Raw genomic sequence first — 19,288 nt, 5'->3', positions numbered from 1 at the left:
TATCTTTAAAAGACATCTGAAGGCAGCCCTGTTCAGGGAAGTTTTTAATATTTAACGCTGTACTGTTTTTAAAATTTGATTGGGAGCCGCCCAGAGTGGCTGGGGAAACTCAGCCAGATGGGCGGGGTATAAATAATAAATTATTATTATTATTATTAGAAGAAGAAGAGTTTGGATTTGATATCCCGCCTTTCACTCCCTTTAAGGAGTCTCAAAGCGGCTCACAATCTCCTTTCCCTTCCTCCCCCACATCAAACACTCTGTGAGGTGAGTGAGGCTGGGAGACTTCAGAGAAGTGTGACTGGCCCAAGGTCACCCAGCGGCTGCATGTGGAGGAGCGGAGACGCGAACCCGGTTCCCCAGATTACGAGACTACCACTCTTAACCACTACACCACACTGGCTCTAATTATTATTATTATTATTATTATTATTATTATTATTATTACTACTATTATTATCAGGAGGGACGGAGACCCTGCTCAGCATTTTAATTTTGGGTGTGCGTGTGATTCATTTGAAAGCCCTTGATTGGCGCTCCTGGAGAACTGTGCCTCTGAGACAGAGCTGCTCAGGTGAAAGCAGAAGCCCTGCCTGGCAGGTGGCGTCAGTTTAGACCCCGTGTGTTGTCAGGAGCAGGTATGTCCCCACAAGCCGGGCTGCCATGCACTAGGGAGAGAAAGGCACCGTCTTCATCTACCTGTCCAGTCGGATGATTGGAGTAGGCAGCACACACGTTAAAAGCCAACCGAACTCAGCCAAGGTGTGTAGCAAAGGACCATAATCCGTTTTGATTTCACTGCCCTATATAAAAAAAAACCAGAGGCATTAGTATATTTGGGGAGAGCAGCAAGCATTTCCACAAGCCAAATACAGTGGTACCTCGGGTTACATACGCTTCAGGTTACAGACTCCGCTAACCCAGAAATAGTACCTCGGGTTAAGAACTTTGCTTCAGGATGAGAACAGAAATTGTGCTCTGGCGGCGTGGCAGCAGCAGGAGGCCCCATTAGCTAAAGTGGTGCTTCAGGTTAAGAACAGTTTCAGGTTAAGAACGGACCTCCGGAACGAATTAAGTACAAGATTTCTGTTCTCACCCTGAAGCAAAGTTCTTAACCCGAGGTACTATTTCTGGGTTAGCAGAGTCTGTAACCTGAAGCATATGTAACCCAAGGTACCACTGTATTATTATTATTGACTATCAGCTAAAAACTGAGGGTGGGTCGGGAAAATCGGCGAGGGAACGAACAGGTAGAGCCCCAGGTAGGGGCTGGTTAAATGGGCAGATCCAAGGGAAGCCTACGCGCTCTGTCAGCTCCGCCCCCTGGCACAGTCCAAGTCCCAGCCAGCATCCCCATTTGCCAAAGCAGGGTACAGGCTAGGATCCAGTTCCTGGTAGGAGGCGGGGGCATCTGCCTCCCCATCAGGAAGGGCACAGCAGTTCTAATGCCTAATTAATCCCATGACTGAAAAAGAATGTGCGTGGCAGGCAGATGAACTCTGAAAAATGGCATTATTGCCCCAACTCTGCTAAACTTGAGAAGTTAGATAGCTCAGACAATTACTGGCAAAGCCTGTTTATGTTATTTGGCTATTCTTGGTTATTTAGCTATTCAAATTTGGTAAACTTACATTGGATCTGATTTGCATGTTATTCTCACATATAAATTTCATCTCCCCTCTTTCCCCCATACCCAGTTGTTATTTGTTATTATAATTACTTTACCATATTATTACTTTAACTTTAATGTATGCCCTGCCCTTCCTCCCATGACAGAAGCAAAAGGAAAAGGGAAAAGGATGTTATGTGCCTGATTGACCTTTAACTCTGTCGCTGAACTGAGAGCAAACAAGGAAATTATGAGTCTGTGATTCTGCTTTCTTAATTAATCCTGATCAAACATAGCAATTGTGTGTGGGAGAAATCTGGATATTCTGCCAAAGCTACTTTTGCTGATGAGGAAACAAGCCATGTTTAAAATGAAAAGTTAAGTTTGCTGCTTCTTCCTTCTGTTTGAATGCATGGTCATCAGAATTGAGCCATTGGGTGGTATAATACAACAAAGTAGTTCTGAAGTAGTTCTGCGAGCACTAGGATTTCCTTTTACACAATGGAACTTCCTCTCTCTGCATGTCCCCATACTTCAAATTTACTCAGGAGGGAGAACAGATTTATGGGGTGTGCAGGAGGCACACAGGGAGAGGAAGCTCAGTTGCTCAGCCAAAAGCCCCTGTGCTAACAGAACTACTTTACTAGATACCGTATTTTTTGCTCTATAAGACTCACTTTTCCCCTCCTAAAAAGTAAGGGGAAATGTGTGTGCGTCTTATGCAGCGAATGCAGGCTGCGCAGCTATCCCAGAATCCAGAACAGCAAGAGGTATTGCTGCTTTCACTGCGCAGCAATCCCTCTTGCTGTTCTGGCTTCTGAGATTCAGAATATTTTTTTTCTTGTTTTCCTCCTACAAAAACTAGATATGTCTTGTGGTCTGGTGCGTCTTATAGAGTGAAAAATACGGTACTTATTTTATGCACTACTTCCCCTTACTTTTTTTTTTAAAAAAGGCTTACGCTTCCAAAGTTAAGGATTTTTGAAATGCAGTGTAATTTAAAAGTAGAATGCCTAGTGGTTAGAAAAGCTGCCCTCATCCCCAAAGCGGGGTGGGGGAAAAAATATTTCAAAGGCAAACACATTTTTGAGAGGCCACCTTGATTGGGGAACTTAACGAGTCAGCTAATTGTGCTTCGTCATTTCCTAGAAACCATTTCCATCATTTCAGCAAGAGGTTCAGTTTTTCCAGCAGAAGCTAACACCACATATATACTGTCAGCAGTACAGTGGCTAATTTCTTTGGCCCAAACCAAACATCAACCCAAACCCATGTGTGGTTTTTCAGGTTTGTCTGCCAGGCGTATTTTGCATGAAATGTTCAAATAAGAATGTGCGACGCAGAAATCGCAATATACAACTGTGGCAAGCTCCTGATATTTATTCAGAGGCTTCTTGCTGAATGAAATAATCTGCTATGATGTATTTTAAGTAGCAGATACTACAATGTGCTAGTGTGTGCCTCAAAAGTTTGAATCGGTATGTAACCTTAAAGGCCTGACCAACATCTACACTACAGTGGTACCTCAGGTTAAGTACTTAATTCATTTTGGAGGTCCGTTCTTAACCTGAAACTGTTCTTAACCTGAAGCACCACTTTAGCTAATGGGGCCTCCTGCTGCCGCCACACCACCGGAGCCCAATTTCTGTTCTCATCCTGAAGCAAAGTTCTTAACCCGAAGCACTATTTCTGGTTTACCGGAGTCTGTAACCTGAAGCGTATGTAACCTGAAGCATATGTAACCTGAGGTACCACTGTATCAATATTTCCTTAGTAATATTTATGTATTAGTTAAGAGTGTTTACAAGAAAATATAGTAATTGGGTTTTCCAACTAAAGCCAACTCAGTTGCACCCATTTTACAGACTGGCTTATACTGATTTACTAATTTGAACTAAATTTGTAATCAATATCATTCTGAATCTGGAGACAAACAAACCTATGAGACTAACTTGCATACATAAAAACAAAAACAAGGTATTTACCTCAATTACAGTCCATTGTTCTACAACAATGGCATCATTTCCTTTCCTGTTTGAACCGGGCACTCCTGTGCCTTCTTCTTCATATATAAATAAGCCTTCTAATGATTTGGGCAAGTAGTCAGCTGGGGAAACAAGAAAAGAAGGAAGTAAATGATAGAAACCTTGAATTGTTAAGAAATATATCATTACTGTAGCTGCTTTTTATTACATTCAAATGAGGGTGTTTTTCTTCCTATTCTGTCTTAGCACGTCAGCACTCTTCTGTCTTTGGAGTCTACAGAGAAAAATAATGTCACCTTTACCAACTAAATTGATCATGGAACCAAGTGTGGATTGTACCAGCTTCTAGTGCTATTCTCCACGAGAGATTACACACACACACACACACACACACACACACACACACACACCTGGTATGGAATTACTGTGTAGAAGAAATATGTCATTTCCCTCTCCTAAAGAGCCTGTAAAAAGAAGGTACAGTGGTACCTCAGGTTAAGTACTTAATTCGTTCCGGAGGTCCGTACTTAACCTGAAACTGGTCTTAACCTGAAGAATGGGGCCTCCTGCCGCCGCCGTGCCGCCGGAGCACGATTTCTGTTCTCATCCTGAAGCAAAGTACTTAACCTGAAGCACTATTTCTGGGTTAGCGGAGTCTGTAACCTGAAGCGTATGTAACCTGAGGTACCACTGTACCTGATTCCTGGCACGTTGCATGTGCTAGATATAAGGGTGTGTGTGAGAGAGATAAAGAGAGAGAGCAGTGCCTGAACTGTTGTCCTCTGATCTGTTGTAGCTGTATAATGTTCAGGTGATCTCTGCCTGCCTGCCTCTCTCTCTCACACTTTTTAGGATATTAAGGACCACTGGATGGTTGAGTCCTGTCCAAGGCGACTATGGGGTTGTGGCGCTCATCTCGCTTTCAGGCCAAGACAGCCGGTGTTTGTCCACAGACAGCTTTCCGGGTCAAGTGGCCAGCACGACTAAACCACTTCTGGCGCAACAGAACACCATGATGGAAACCAGAGCGCACGGAAACACAGTTTACCTTCCCGCCACAGTGGTACCTATTTATCTACTTGCACTGGCGTGCTTTCGAACTGCTAGGTTGGCAGGAGCTGGGACAGAGCAATGGGAGCTCACCCCGTCGCGGGGATTCAAACCGCTGACCTTCCGACTGGCAAGCCCAAGAGGCTCAGTGGTTTAGACCATAGTGCCACCCGCGTATACCAGGATGTCACACCCTCACACATTATCATCAATGTGAAGAATGCTGCAGAATGAAGTGAGCCCAGAAGTGACATCATCAGTGTGAGACATTAGGAGCACACTCTTCCTTCTCTCTCTTAACACATGACCATTTTAGAGGTCCTTTTGAGAAAGGGGGATGGCACATTTTTCCTACAGATCGACTCAGGGCATCATTTGCTACTTCCAAGTAATGGCGCTAGCAACTTGTGGAGTCCCCACACTTAATTCCACGATCTGTTACGTTACTATACTGTATGTACTTTTCTCTGTAAATGCCAAACACAGTCAATCACCCACGACATACTAAAACAAAATCTAGAAAGGTAGATTTCTTTGGAAAGGTTATCTTTCCAAAGATAAAGGAATAAAAACATTTTAATAAATATATCCAATTGCCATATTAAAATTGTTTATGTTCAACTATTTTCCATACAGGGAAAATCAGTTATGGAAAGCATTAAAATGAACATTAATAGCCAAATGATAACATTAAGAAGACCTCTTAAATGAACCACATTATTGTTTGTTTACATATACTTTATGTTAATATAAAGCACTAAGCAGGCATAAAATTACTCACTTAAGAGGTTTTCTTAACGTCATCATTTTGCTATTAATGCTTCTCACTTGAATATCTTCCATACAAGGACTGTGTGAAATGTTCGTTAGAAGCAGCTCTTTAGAGAAGAGACCTCACACAAAGAAACTGTTCTTGATGCCCTTTGTTCCATTCATACCCAACTATCACAAACAGGGATGCTAACAGTAAAGAAATGAATATTGGGCGAAAAATTAGCATGCTACTTTAAAGAACTTGAAGCTTTTTCAGTTAGCAAATAATCACATTGAAGCCCGAACTTCCAATCACATAAGTAACCAATTATGTGCTATTCTCCTGCTTTATATGCATTATTAGAGCTATGAATGGTATCACAAAATTCAGAAAAACAAAAGACAACTGTGTTCCTATCCGTGTATTAGTTTAGGAGTTGCGAATCAGGTCGGTTCACTCACAAACACCCCTACTTTTTTGCCATCTAATTCTCTTAGAACAATTAATGTTGTTAGAAAAATATTACTTGCTGAAAAAATAGAATATTTCTCTACTGTTTGTCTCTTCCCTCACAATAATCATTTCCTCCTTCCTACCCTTATTGTACAATATTGATTAAGTAAGAGAAGCCACTACATTATCTAGGTCCTTTACTGTTCTGAAATAAATAATACTATTATCGCCTTTTTCAGGTGCAAAGAGACGAATGGTATAATTACAGTTACCTTTAGAAGCCTCCCAGTGTACGAATGAGTCAATTAAGGACAACCCTTGTTTGTAATAAAACGTGGTTAACTCTAGCCAGTCAGCATCCAAAGTACTTATCACTGGTCCTTTCCTTGATACTTTTAGAGACAAAACACCGTCGTGATATGTCCAACAGGTGGAATCATCCTCGAAGACGTTGAAGACTGTATACAATTTGTTCTCTGGTCAGAAATTAGGAAATAAAGAAGTCAGGGATAACGAGGGCTTGGAGGAATGGAGTAACTAAGATTAACCTTTTGAAAATGGAACACTTATCAAGAGAAGTTATCAGTATTTCAAGTGGAAAAACTTCAACTTGTCCATAGATCATGACATAAAGCCTCAACATGGCAAATGAAAACCCTTTAAACTCAAGTGGGGAGTTGAAAGTCAATATGCTGGAAGCTTCTGAGCCAACAGACAACTTAATAGAGGTGCTTAACATTTGAAATCCTCCTTCTCCTTAGACAGAACAAGGTTGTCTCATCTTTGAGTTATTTTCCTGACTCTCAAAATGCTCGTTCTCTGTCTCTTTTTGAGTTGGACAGCTCTGCTTTTGAATCTTCCCTGCCCAGTCCTAGGCACTTTGCCCGTCTTGTTTTACATCCCCTTTCTCAGTGCTCTAATTTTCTCATCTATCCAATCTATTTTTACACTGTTGGCATCTCACGGCATAATCTGGTCTCTGCAATTATGCTGCCGACATCCCTTCAAAGAGTTCTGATTTTTCCCCATACTGAACTTCAGACAACGGCAACTTCCTTTTCAACATTTCCAAGATTCACCTTTCTCACTCTGAGCATACTTGCCTAAGTTGCTATAACTTTCTTCTGGATTACCTATCTTTGTGCCCTATATCTGTTCTTCGGTTAATACAGAATGCCTACACTGCCTCTGTCTGGAAAATGCAAAGACCTTAGGAGCTTCATTTGTCTGTAAGACTTTCATAGAACAGTTTCCCTAAGCCACAAAAGGTTTACATTACTTTCTTCCTCCAGTAGTCAAAACCACATTGTGTTAAATAGAAGATGGGGAAGAAGATGGAGAAGAGGAAGAGCATTTTTTGATCCAATGTGGGCACAGCCACATGGGACCGTATGTCAACCAAGTTCTGTTTCACCACCACCATGTCACCTGCTGGCATGCCTACTGATGGTGTAACTGGTGATTAGGAGAAATGAGAGATTAATGCATAATTTTTGTATGCCACCCAGCCCTGTCTCTTTGCTTGAGCTGAATGTGCAATCCAAGTAGGAAAGTCAGGGGGCTAAGTGGGGATGCTCACAGACCAGGGATGCACAAATCTGTTAATTCTTGTTTCTTTCAGTTTCCCAAGCTTGAGTTCAGCACTCCACAATACCACATCAGTTTACTTACAACAAAAAACAACCCAACTCCTTTTGAAAATTCACCATTATTTCCAAAAATTCCTCATCATACTCATTTCGCAAGACATTTTTGTCAAATATATCTTTTTTTTTTTTGCAAAACAATTTCCCTTAATGCAATTCATTGTTTTGTATGTTGTTTTCACTTACACGTGCATTTTATGCACACTTGAGCCCAGTATATGCACACACAGCTCCTCGTGGGAAAAATGCACTGCAAAATTCGGAGAAGTGCTGTTCTCCCAGGCTAGTCGTGTTTCAGTTTGTGCCTCGTTTCAGTAACTGCAAATTAAGTAGGTTGGCCTTTAAATGCAAATTCAATTGAAATTCTGCCCCATTCATAGCACAGACCCCTTTTTCCTACTGAAGGCCATCCTGTTGCTGTGTGTAGCATACCCATATGCCTGTTTCCATCCACATTTGAAGCTGGGGTTGGGGAGGTGGCAAAACAGGTCCATCAGGTTTATGGGGACCTTCTGGATAAGGGCACTGTGCTTGCATGTAATAAAGGTAAAGGTAAAGGGACCACTGACCATTAGGTCCAGTCGTGGCCGACTCTGGGGTTGTGGCGCTCATCTCGCTTTATTGGCCGAGGGAGCCGGTTTACAGCTTCCAGGTCATGTGGCCAGCATGACTAAGCCACTTCTGGCGAACCAGAGCAGCGCACGGAAACGCCGTTTACCTTCCCGCCGGAGCGGTACCTATTTATCTACTTGCACTTTGACGTGCTTTCGAACTGCTAGGTGGGCAGGAGCAGGGACCGAGCAACAGCGGCTCACCCTGTCGCGGGGATTCGAACTGCCGACCTTCTGATCGGCAAGCCCTAGGCTCTGTGATTTAGACCACAGCGCCACCCATGTCCCCGCCTGCATGTAATAATGACCAATAATTCAATTTCAAGTTCACAAAACCACATCCTAGCAATTGAGACTACACCTGATGACCATCATATTCATTGAAGCAATGCCACGCAAAATAGATGAATTTTGCAACCTTTCTGTAATGTTATCAGGGACATGCTATTTCTGGCCTCATTCAGGAGGACATTCCAAAACCTCAGGGTGACCGCAGCAAAGGCCCTGTGACCAGCTGCTGATGGCTGCATCATGTGAAAATATGGAGCAACCCTTTCTCTGAGGACTGCAGCTGGCAAAGGGACTCACACAGAGAGAGGCAGTTCCCTAAATTAGGTTTGTTTCAGGCTATGAAGTCAGCACCAACATGTTGAGCTGGGCCCAAAGCGCCACAAACATTCAGTGGAGTTACATTGGAATGAGTTACCTATGTTCTTGCCACAATCATCAGCAGATGGGCTGAAGCATTTTGTAAGCACTCCAGGCTAAATTAATATTTATTTTATTTAAAAATAAACAATCAGATATCAGGGCGGTGTGCAGCATAAAAGCACACCACACCCCATCAAAAACAAGAAATCAGCAAAAAACTTTCGATCAGACTAAAACTTGTTCAGTTAAATTAATATAATCTATTAAAATGTATGGGCAAATAAAAATGCTGTTGACTGCTATCAAATGACAGCAGTGTTGGCCTCAGGCGAACCTCTTTGGAGAGGACCTTACAATAATGAGACGGTCATTGTCAAGAAAGCCCTCGCCTCTTCTAGATTATCTTATACCACAGGGGTGGCAAACTTGCGACTCTCCAGATGTTGGGGACCCACCCCTGTTGTGGAAGTTCATCTTCAAGAGCAGCCTCACTTAAGAGTGAAGATAAAGGACCCCTGGACGGTTAAGTCCAGTCAAAAGCAACTATGGGGTTGTGGCGTTCATCTCACTCCAGGCCGAGGGAGCCAGTGTTTGTCCACAGACAGCTTTCCGGGTCATTTGGCCAGCATGACTAAACTGCTTCTGGCGCAATGGGACACCGTGATGGAAACTAGAATGCATAGAAATGCCATTTACTTTTCCACCACACTGGTACCTATTTATCTACTTGCACTGGTGTACTTTTGAACTGCTAGGTTGGCAGGAGCTGGGACAGAGCAATGGGAATTCACTCAGTCACAGGGATTCAAACCACCGACCTTCTGATCGGCAAGCCAAAGAGGCCTGGTGGTTTAGACCACAGCACCACCTGCACATAAGGAGTACCTTGCAATAACAAATGTCACAAAACCATGGATCAGCATGGTAAGATTTCCTTGCTCTAAAATGGGACACAGCAAGAGGAACTCATAAAAGTTGAAGCTGGCCATTGTGGCTGGTGGAGCTTACCCGGCTTCCCATCATGCAGGCTGTTGCCAGTAACTTAGAGGGAGAAGCGCAAGGAGGTGGGGAGGTTGGAGCAGTGCAGGTGCACCGCTGCCACCAACCGGACACTCCTGACACTGCCTTCGCCATGCTGATTGCCCTGCCCTTCCTCCTCTCAGTTACCCGCAGCGACCTTTGTGTTTGGGAAGCCACGTTGGGTGATATCTGGTTTTCAACATTGCGAAACAGCACCGGCTAAACATCATGATATATCAATATATCACAATATCTGAAATAAGGATGGAACTATGTCCCTTTCCAAGAAAGGGACACGGGTGGCGCTGTGGATTAAACCACAGAGCCTAGGACTTGCCGATCAGAAGGTTGGCGGTTCGAATCCCCGCGACGGGGGTGAGCTCCCGTTCTTCAGTCCCTGCTCCTGCCAACCCAGCAGTTCGAAAGCACGTCAAAGTGCAAGTAGATAAATAGGTACCGCTCCAGCGGGAAGGTAAACAGTGTTTCCGTGCGCCGCTCTAGTTCGCCAGAAGCGGCTTAGTCAGACTATATTTGGGCGATGTATCGATATATCACCTCCTGCCATCACTATTTGCTAATGTTGGGGGGGGGATGGCTGGGTCCAAAAGCACCACATCTGGAACCAGTCTGGATGGTAATCGTGTCCAAAAATGGATACTTACATTCCTTGGAAATAAAAGGTAAAGGGACCCCTGACCATTAGGTCCAGTCGTGGCCGACTCTGGGGTTGCGGCGCTCATCTCGCTTTATTGGCCGAGGGAGCCAGCGTACAGGTTCTGGGTCATGTGGCCAGCATGACTAAGCCACTTCTGGCGAACCAGAGCAGCGCACGGAAACGCCGTTTACCTTCCTGCCGGAGCGGTACCTATTTATCTACTTGCACTGAGGTGCTTTTGAACTGCTAGGTTGGCAGGAGCAGGGACCGAGCAACGGGAGCTCATCCCGCGGGGATTCGAACCACCGACCTTCTGATCGGCAAGTCCTAGGCTCTGTGGTTTAATCCACAGCGCCACCCGTGTCCCTTTCTTGGAAATAGTTAAGACTATATTTGTCGCAATTTTCAGTACCTTCTTTCCTCAGTTTAGTTGGGCTAGGACTGCCTTCTCTTCCATCATGAAAATCTGTCTCCTGCAACTGCCCAATGTCTGGCTGGATTTCTTCTTCTATGCCACTCTCAGAGGACTGTCCACTCAGAGTCCCTTCATTCCAGGGCTTATCACTGTCATCTGTGTTGTGTCTTCTCTGTTCCCTACTCCTTCTGCCTAGGGTTGAATCCGACTCTGCATTCCCATCTGTGCTTGTGCCATTGCAGATTTTCGATTTTGGACAAGGTTGTGTTATAAATCCGACAAACTTCATTCCTCTTTTTGCAGCATCGTTGATCTATATATTTCCCCCCCAACACACAAATACAGTTATAATTAAGCTGTGTGCATTTAGAAATCATTTCTAAATTATTATTCAGAAATTAGAAACACTGTGAGGGGTCATTTGTATGTGATGCTTTCCTTATACAGGAGTATGGGTGCGGGAAGAAAGAAGCGCACAGTGGTGTGTGAAAATAGCAAATGTCCGTTCAGATACCTGGGCAGAAGCTGGGGCTAACGGAGAGCAAGGGAAGTGGGTTTGAAAGCAATCTCCACAACTGCTGCTTCTATATTGCTTTACCACACCCAGTTTGTCCCTTACCTTTCCCGCCCCGACCTGGCCACAGTGATCCATGCGATGGTCACCTCCAGGCTTGACTACTGTAATTCGCTCTACGCGGGGCTGCCCTTGAAGCTGTCCCAGAAACTCTAGCGGGTGCAGAATGCTGCAGCAAGGCTCCTCACGGGGTCTCTGCCATGGGAGCATATTCACCCAGTGCTTTTCCAGCTGCATTGGCTCCCGGTGGAGTACAGGGTCAGATTTAAGGTGCTGGTTTTGACCTTTAAAGCCCTTCACGGCCTAGGACCCTCGTACCTACGGGACCGCCTCTCCTGGTATGCCCCCCAGAGGACCTTAAGGTCCATATATTTTTGACAATTTTGAGGTGTTTATAAACAGTTTACTGCAGCAGAATAGTATTCTATAAACTAGGTTCATCTATCTATACAGTGGTACCTCGGGTTAAGTACTTGATTCGTTTCGGATGTCCGTTCTTAACCTGATACTGTTCTTAACCTGAAGCACCACTTTAGCTAATGGGGCCTCCTGCTGCTGCTGCCGCACTGCCAGAGCACGATTTCTGTTCTCATCCTGAAGCAAAGTTCTTAACCCGAGGTACTATTTCTGGGTTAGCGGAGTCTGTAACCTGAAGCTTATGTACCCCGAGGTACCACTATATATAGTTAAAGATATAACAATTCATAGTTTTCTGGACTACTGATTCCACCTGTTAATGTGGCTATGGGTTTGTTTACATGTAACACCAAACTATGGCTATGATATGTGCTCTCCTAACTTCCCTTGTGCGTTCCATTTCATCAGTTACATTGCGGATTGTAGCAAGCCATAGTTTCTTACGTCTGAACTAGCAAACTATGGTTTGTGCTCGCCCTATGAAGCAGGATTAAATCCTGGTGTATAACCCAGGCTTGCGAGACAAGAACAAACCATCATTTGCAGGTTCATATTTAAAATGAAACTATGGTCTGCAAATCAAGAGGTGACTAGTTGAGAAGCGCACATGAGGGGAGGAGGCTCAGTCACATGTGGAAAAAATTAACCTACATGACATGTTGAAAATCCTACAAGCAAAATACTTCAAGGAGGAAGTGTTAAGACCATCCTACCTTTTCCAACAGTCCTTTTACCACCTCATTTGTGAGCGTTTCATATGTTGAAGGACACTCCTCAATCACGAGTCTGGGTTGTCTTTGTCCTCTGGGTGCTTGATGCTTTTGGCTGGAGACAGAAAGAAAGCAGCCTTTGTTACAGTCTGATGTATCTTGTACAAAATGCCAGCACGCACAACTTCCTTCGTTCCAAAATATTATGAATTCAGTCTTGGCAACTCTTTTGTTTGGCTAATACTCCATGGAGGCCTGATTACAAAGTCGCCCAAATGTGTTACTTGGAACGCAACTGAATTACCTTTTGAGACCAAGTATTTATGGCCTGGCTCTATGTTTCTCTTATCTATTTGGGAGAAAGGCAGGATATAAATACATTAAACAATAATAGAAACACTTATTTACTATGGTACATACCTCAGTTTGAGACGCAGTAGTACGACTCGATAAATGTGACTTGCTGGGAAGTGTCTTCTTCGTCCAATTGACAGTAAAACAGGGTGAATAGCTCCTACCACATATCCTTTCATGTAATATTCCTCCACCTTTTTTGCAATTTCCAGCACAGAGCTGATCTTGATCGCCTCTGGATTTGAGGAAGCTAAAGGGATTTCAATTACACAAACATTTCAGTGACTTCCAACGGCACTGGACAGAAACAGTAGCTTATATATATATTCTGTATATAAAATTTAAGCTGCAATGTGGGGTTTCGCTGTAGGTATCTGCTAACAGGAAAAATTAAAACAGCTTGGCTGTTCTGCTTATGGCTCTATATCACACCACTGACTCAGTGAAGCTGGAAGGATTAGTGGTTACAACAACAGGTGCAGGGAGAAAGCTATAAAAATTAAAATAGTAGCTATTATGGCTACAGTACAGATTGAAGGTTGGATATAGTCTATACTAAAAACCTTTATTTAAGAAACACAAACTCTATACATCAAGATAGCTAGATTCTCTGACCTATATAAACCACACACATTTGTAGGTAGGTTTTTACCTGGCACAATTTATTTTGATTTTGCTACTCGTGGGCAGGGCTAAGGAGTTGGATAAGGCACCAAGGCCTTGTCCCCTACAAATCCTACTTAACCTATCCCATGACTTTTTAGATTTCATCAGGCATTGTTCACATATTGTCAAACCTATTTTTGCATCAGTGGGAGCTAGGAACTTGTATCTATTAAAAGTAAATAAGAAGGAAAAAGCTGAGATTTTCAGCAGGTGGAATTCCTGCTCAATATTAGATTCTGCACCATAGAGTTATCGGTTGCTCTGAACCATAATTTCAGCCAATGGAAATTGCAAAATTAGACGAGCTCAGATGCCAGCATTTTTTCATCGATTTGCTCACATTTGTTTTGGGGTCTGAACTGATTCTGTATAGTTATATTCTAAGCTTCCTTTCAGGACAGAGAGCTTTCAAGGTGGCTGACAGAATTTTGAAAACAAAATAATGTTGAATCCCAATAACACAGATATAAAACAACAGATTACAGACATCAACATTTTAAGGCAAACCACTGTTAGGCTAACTCTGTTATGCTAGAAGTAACTTTCTCCCCCGGGATGGACAAAAGGCAAACAAAAATAAAATAAAAAATGAAATGAAATGAAAACTTTGTACTTAAATGACATGCAGAGTCTATAAATTAATTTTCAGTCAGCTTGATGACAGTATTTAGGCAGGAACCAGACCTAGACAAATATGTGTATGCCAGATGTATCAATCAATGTTCAACTATTCCTGAAAGGGTAATCTATAAATAGATTTTTAAATACCGTATTTTTTTGCACCATAACACTCACTTTTTTCCTCCTAGAAAGTAAGGGGAAATGTCTGTGCGTGTTATGGAGTGAATGCCTACGGATGGCAGGGGGATCTGCTGCAGTCGTGAGCAGAGGATCCATGGTTCCCCTTCCTTCCCTCCTCCGTGGCTCGCTTTGAAACAGCAAAGCGGGAGAAGAGCCGCTGAGTGGGGAGGAGAGAGGGACAGAGAGCCTGCTTGCTTTAAAGGAACAAAGTGGGAGAGGAGAGGAGCCGCTTACACGAGTGTCCGGTTGGCTCCTTTAAAGCAAGCAGGCTCTCTGTCCCTCTCTCCTCCCCACTCAGCTGGCTAAATAGCAGCAAAGTTTTTCAGCGAGCCGGGGAGGAGGGAGAGAAGCAGAGCCTGCTTGCTTCTCCTCTTATACCCTTCTTCTGCATTATTAACAGCATCCTTCTCCACCCACCCCACGCGTATTCCTTGTCCCTTGAGTGCTTTTCCTTCCCTCCCCACTTAAAACGTGGTTACAAAGCACGGATCCACATGGATCCTCAGGATTTTTGCACTGGGTCACCCCAAATTCACCATCAGATCACATAGCATGTCCATGGATACAGCTTGCACTAAAAAAATCATGCACCCACTGTTGCCTGGGACCGCAGTGGTGCAAAAACATGGTTACAAAGCATGGATCCACATGGATCCTCAGGATTTTTGCATTGGGCTACCTCAAACTCACCGTCAGATCACATGTCTGTGGCCACAGCATGAACCACAAAAATCATACATCCACTGTTTTGTTTAGAATTTTTTTTTCTTGTTTTCCTCCTCTAAAAACTATGTGCGTGTTATGGTCGGGGGCGTGTTATAGAGAGAAAAATCCGGTACGTAAATACATTTTCAGCTTACGCATTAAAATATGCAGTACAGGACAATGCAGGCCTGTACCCAACTATATCCATAAAATAGTACAATATAATTAGTCCCTTTAGACATTCACCAGTTAATATGTGGATGCTCTTAAGTAACATATTCACACATAAATGGTATAATGTTATAGCTGTATCATGTAGCTGAAGCTTGTTGGGAATGTTCATGTAAGGTAGATGAATTATTCCAAACATTAAGTGTCTGTTTTCTTGGTTTTGTACAGTGTTTACATGTAGGTGTCATATTTAGATGGCATTGTTTGTTACACACACACACACACACACACACACACACACACGTCAATCCTAGCTGCACAAGGTGACCTATAGCCAGCTCCAAAATTTTGCTAAGTTTGCTAAGATAGCAAACGAAAACATAAGATTAAGTGTTCTAAAGACTGCACAAGAACGTTAGAAGCAGTAATTGTACCATGGAACTGCTGAGATTTTGCTCTTGCCTCTGAGCTGCAGACAGACACATCATTAGGAACTTTTAGGATTAGGATGACATCCATAATTAGGTGATTATGGTTGCAATAATACTTGCCTGAACGTGAGCCTTAAAAAGGTAAAGGACCCCTGACAGTTAAGTCCGGTCGCGAATGACTCTGGGGTTGCAGCGCTCATCTCGCTTTACAGGCTGAGGGAGCTGACTTTTATCCACAGACAGTTGTTCCAGGTCATGTGGCCAGCATGACTAAGCCGCTTCTGGCAAACCAGAGCAGCGCACGGAAACACCGTTTACCTTCCCGCCAGAGCGGTACCTATTTATCTACTTGCACTTTGATGTGCTTTCGAACTGCTAGGTTGGCAGGAGCTGGGAACAAGCAACAGGAGCTCACCTCGTCGACAGGATTCGAACCGCCGACCTTCTGATCAGCAAGCCCTAGGCTCAGTGGTTTAGACCACAGCGCCACCTGCGTCCCTTTGAACATGAGCCTTACATTTGAGTAAATATGCATCACTGTATCAGACTGCAAGTAAAAGGGGTCTTGTGTCTTTGCTGAAATCCTAATGAGATTACAGTGGTACCTCAGGTTAAGTACTTAATTCGTTCCGGAGGTCCGTACTTAACCTGAAACTGTTCTTAACTTGAAGCACCACTTTAGCTAATGGGGTCTCCTGCTGCTGCTGCGCCGCCGGAGCACGATTTCTGTTCTCATCCTGAAGCAAAGTTCTTAACCTCAAGCACTATTTCTGGGTTAGCGGAGTCTGTAACCTGAAGCGTATGTAACCTGAGGTACCACTGTACAGAAAACTAGCTGAGTGCATCTAAACATTCAGATCGTGTTCATTGAAGGGTTTGCGAATTTAACAACAGGGAAGGATTTAAGCACAATATTGCTGACAGCTTAGATTCAGAGTTGCTGCAGCGGGAACTCCGCTCACAGCGCTGCTTGTGGAAAATGGGTTTCAACAGATCTCTCCTCCTCTCTGAAAATCTGTTCCAGAGGGTCAAGGGGGGGGGGTACTCCATAACAGTGTGGGAGGCAGTGGAGAGGAAGGATGAATTTGTGAAAATTGCTTCCAGGGTTGGCACCAGTTCTGGGGGGATCTGGGCATGATGCCCTCTGGGAAACACACACAGACACAAAACATCCATGATGCTGGCAAGATCCTCCGTAATAAGCTTGCCAGGTGGTGCACAGGAGTCCTAGATTTCTGTAAACAGGAAGGACTCCTGTTTGCAGAAGTGTCCGCAATTCAGCGGAGGCTCCTGTTGCAATGGCCGGGATAGGACAGAGGCGATCCAGCTCACACGGCACAGCTGATATGTTGGGGGAAATATTGGGTTCCAGAACAGCTCCGAGGGATGACTGGTCACCAACATCTTTATTTCTTTGAAGCAGAGCGCCGCCCAAGGCTGCAGCCACCTATGCCCAGAAGCATTCTGGGAAAAAGAAAATGGTGGGTTGCCCTGGTAGTGAAAAAGTAGAAGGAAGATGCCAGCGACTGTTGTCAGCCCCAGTGGGTTCTTTGGGGCTTAACATTTGCCCCCCACCAGGCCAGTTCCTGACTCTGGGCCTGATTACCACCTTCTGATTACCCGAAGGAGTCTCTGCTGGATTGCAACCCTTTCCACGAATAGAGTCTTTCCATTTGCAAAACAGAAATTCTGGCTCGAACCCTGATTTTTTTTGGTATATGTCATGGAACACTGCAGTGATGTAAAGATACCTCCCCTCCTCCTTGCGTTCAGTTGCTAAAACATATGTTTTAATGAAAAATAATTGTTTTTCACAAGGAATAACCACCATCAGACTACTTTCAGGAACGTCAAAGCTATGCAACTCAAAATGCCACGTACTATGTAGCAAAACAAAAGCTGTGAACAAAATCTAGAATGCATTAAATAAATTGCCAGTTTAAACTTATAGACCAGTATACGGATTATGTATTAGGTAATCCAGCATAAGACTCAAAAGTATGTTGTCGTCGTTGCTACTGTTTCTCCACAGAAAGAAGTTTTGCTTCACCCAAAGAGAAATGAATGAATTGTATATACAGAATGAAAAGCCAAAAATGCAGGTAACGGACTAAAATGTGTCCTGCACAACAATCTTCATGAAATTTATACTTATAATCTACATTAATATATTCTGGCTACTGCAACCATAGCATTTAAAACTAGTATCAGCTACCCACAAAAACTGCTGTATAGCCATGGAGAAGCTACACTAAAACATTCCAGCAAAAATTATGAGTCCCTGAAGCAACTACTGTACAGCTGAATAGAACTGCCTGTTTTTAATGGGAAGCTGTCTGGGGTCGGTTGTTTATGTTTTCAACTTTCTGGGACAGGGAGTCGGTTAGAAACAAGAAAAACCCTACAAAAGAGGGAAGTAGACCCACACTGTCTGCCTTTTAACTGCACAACATTCAGTTTTCCTTCCATGCCTGAGCTACAAAAACAAAACAGAACATGAAACAAAGAATAGGAAGCTAAAAGGTATTTTCCACTGTAGAAGTGCTCTTAAGTAGTGCTTACTGTCAAGTTTAACAGAACTGCCGGATCTTTCAGCTATGCACAGATTTGGAAAAAGACCTTTTTTTCTGAACAGAGGCGCCAATGCGCTAACTGTTACGTGCATACACATTTTTTTCTGGCATTCATACGCACAATTTAACACATTTCTAAACCATTAGCCTAATGATTAACAGTGACTGGTGTTGAAAGATTCTCGTGAATTAGTTTCCCCGTATCTAACCCAAAGAAATAAAATAAGGAAAACTTTTGCCCGTTTAAGCCTTTGGCACAGAGTACTGTTGAAACAAGATACCTACCTTCCAAAGTAAAATCAAGCAATATGTACTCATAAGCAGAGTCCGTCTTTGTTTCCACTTGCGGTCTCTTTAGCGTTGAAAATATTTTTCCAGGGCTGCTATCATCTGGGTCTTCTAGTTTTCTGAGTCCGCACCCCATGGTCGCAGCCGGCAGGCAGCAGGAAGGTGCAAAGAGGGTGGAGGTAGAAATGGAGAATGCCACAAAATCTGTTTCCCTCTGATTGGAGAAAAAAAGAGAGAGGAAGGAATCTCAAAGTTTTAGATGCTGTTTACTGCTAGCCACAACACCAAAGAAAAAAGAATATTCAAGTCCCAAGTTAGAAAGAGGAGGAATTTTCCAGCCATAGTTACATCCAGGCATATAACCCTTTATGCTTTCAGGCGACGAAGTCCTCCTGGACAAGAGTGTTACTGCTCTTGCAGGAACATACAAAGTGTTACAAACTTAGCAGAGATTTTCCATGCCACGTCAATTTACAGCCAGCCCCCGCTAGCAGTGTTCTGTTGCAGAGGGCACCAATGAGTGCTTTGTCTGTCTCTCTTGGCTGGCTGATAATGATGTGAGAAAACAACCGAAATAAAAAGTTGCTGCAAAACTTCAGCGCGATTCCCTTGCAGCCAGAAGGTCTGTTTTGCTGCAGTAGCAAAGAAAAGGGAACAAAAAAGAGCAAGTTAGTCAGATAATGGGACCAGAGAGCCTCAACATGGTTTGAGACAAAATCGTTTCCAGAAAGGAAGTCAACTTCAAGAGG

General features: G+C 43.5%; 1 protein-coding gene across 2 annotated transcripts in view; it reads right to left on the bottom strand.

Annotated features, from left to right (window-relative positions):
* Window positions 1–19,288, bottom strand: part of RFTN2 (raftlin family member 2) — a 50,930-nt gene extending 31,642 nt beyond the window's left edge. Inside the window, exons 1-7 of one of the 2 annotated variants that reach the window (XM_053361575.1) lie at window positions 18,537–19,288; window positions 12,971–13,154; window positions 12,554–12,665; window positions 10,847–11,162; window positions 6,124–6,327; window positions 3,595–3,716; window positions 700–803 (exon numbers count right to left, since the gene is read on the bottom strand). In XM_053361575.1, the coding sequence (XP_053217550.1) occupies window positions 700–803; window positions 3,595–3,716; window positions 6,124–6,327; window positions 10,847–11,162; window positions 12,554–12,665; window positions 12,971–13,154; window positions 18,537–18,675 (1,181 nt within the window). In that variant the 5' untranslated portion in view covers window positions 18,676–19,288. The remainder of the gene's footprint in view (window positions 1–699; window positions 804–3,594; window positions 3,717–6,123; window positions 6,328–10,846; window positions 11,163–12,553; window positions 12,666–12,970; window positions 13,155–18,536) is intronic. The other variant, XM_053361566.1, reaches the window with a different exon arrangement.

Source organism: Podarcis raffonei, chromosome 1 (assembly GCF_027172205.1).
Source record: "Podarcis raffonei isolate rPodRaf1 chromosome 1, rPodRaf1.pri, whole genome shotgun sequence".
Taxonomy (NCBI): Eukaryota; Metazoa; Chordata; class Lepidosauria; order Squamata; family Lacertidae; genus Podarcis; species Podarcis raffonei.
Note: the sequence above shows the minus strand (reverse complement) of the source record. Positions and strands in the feature narration are given on the sequence as shown.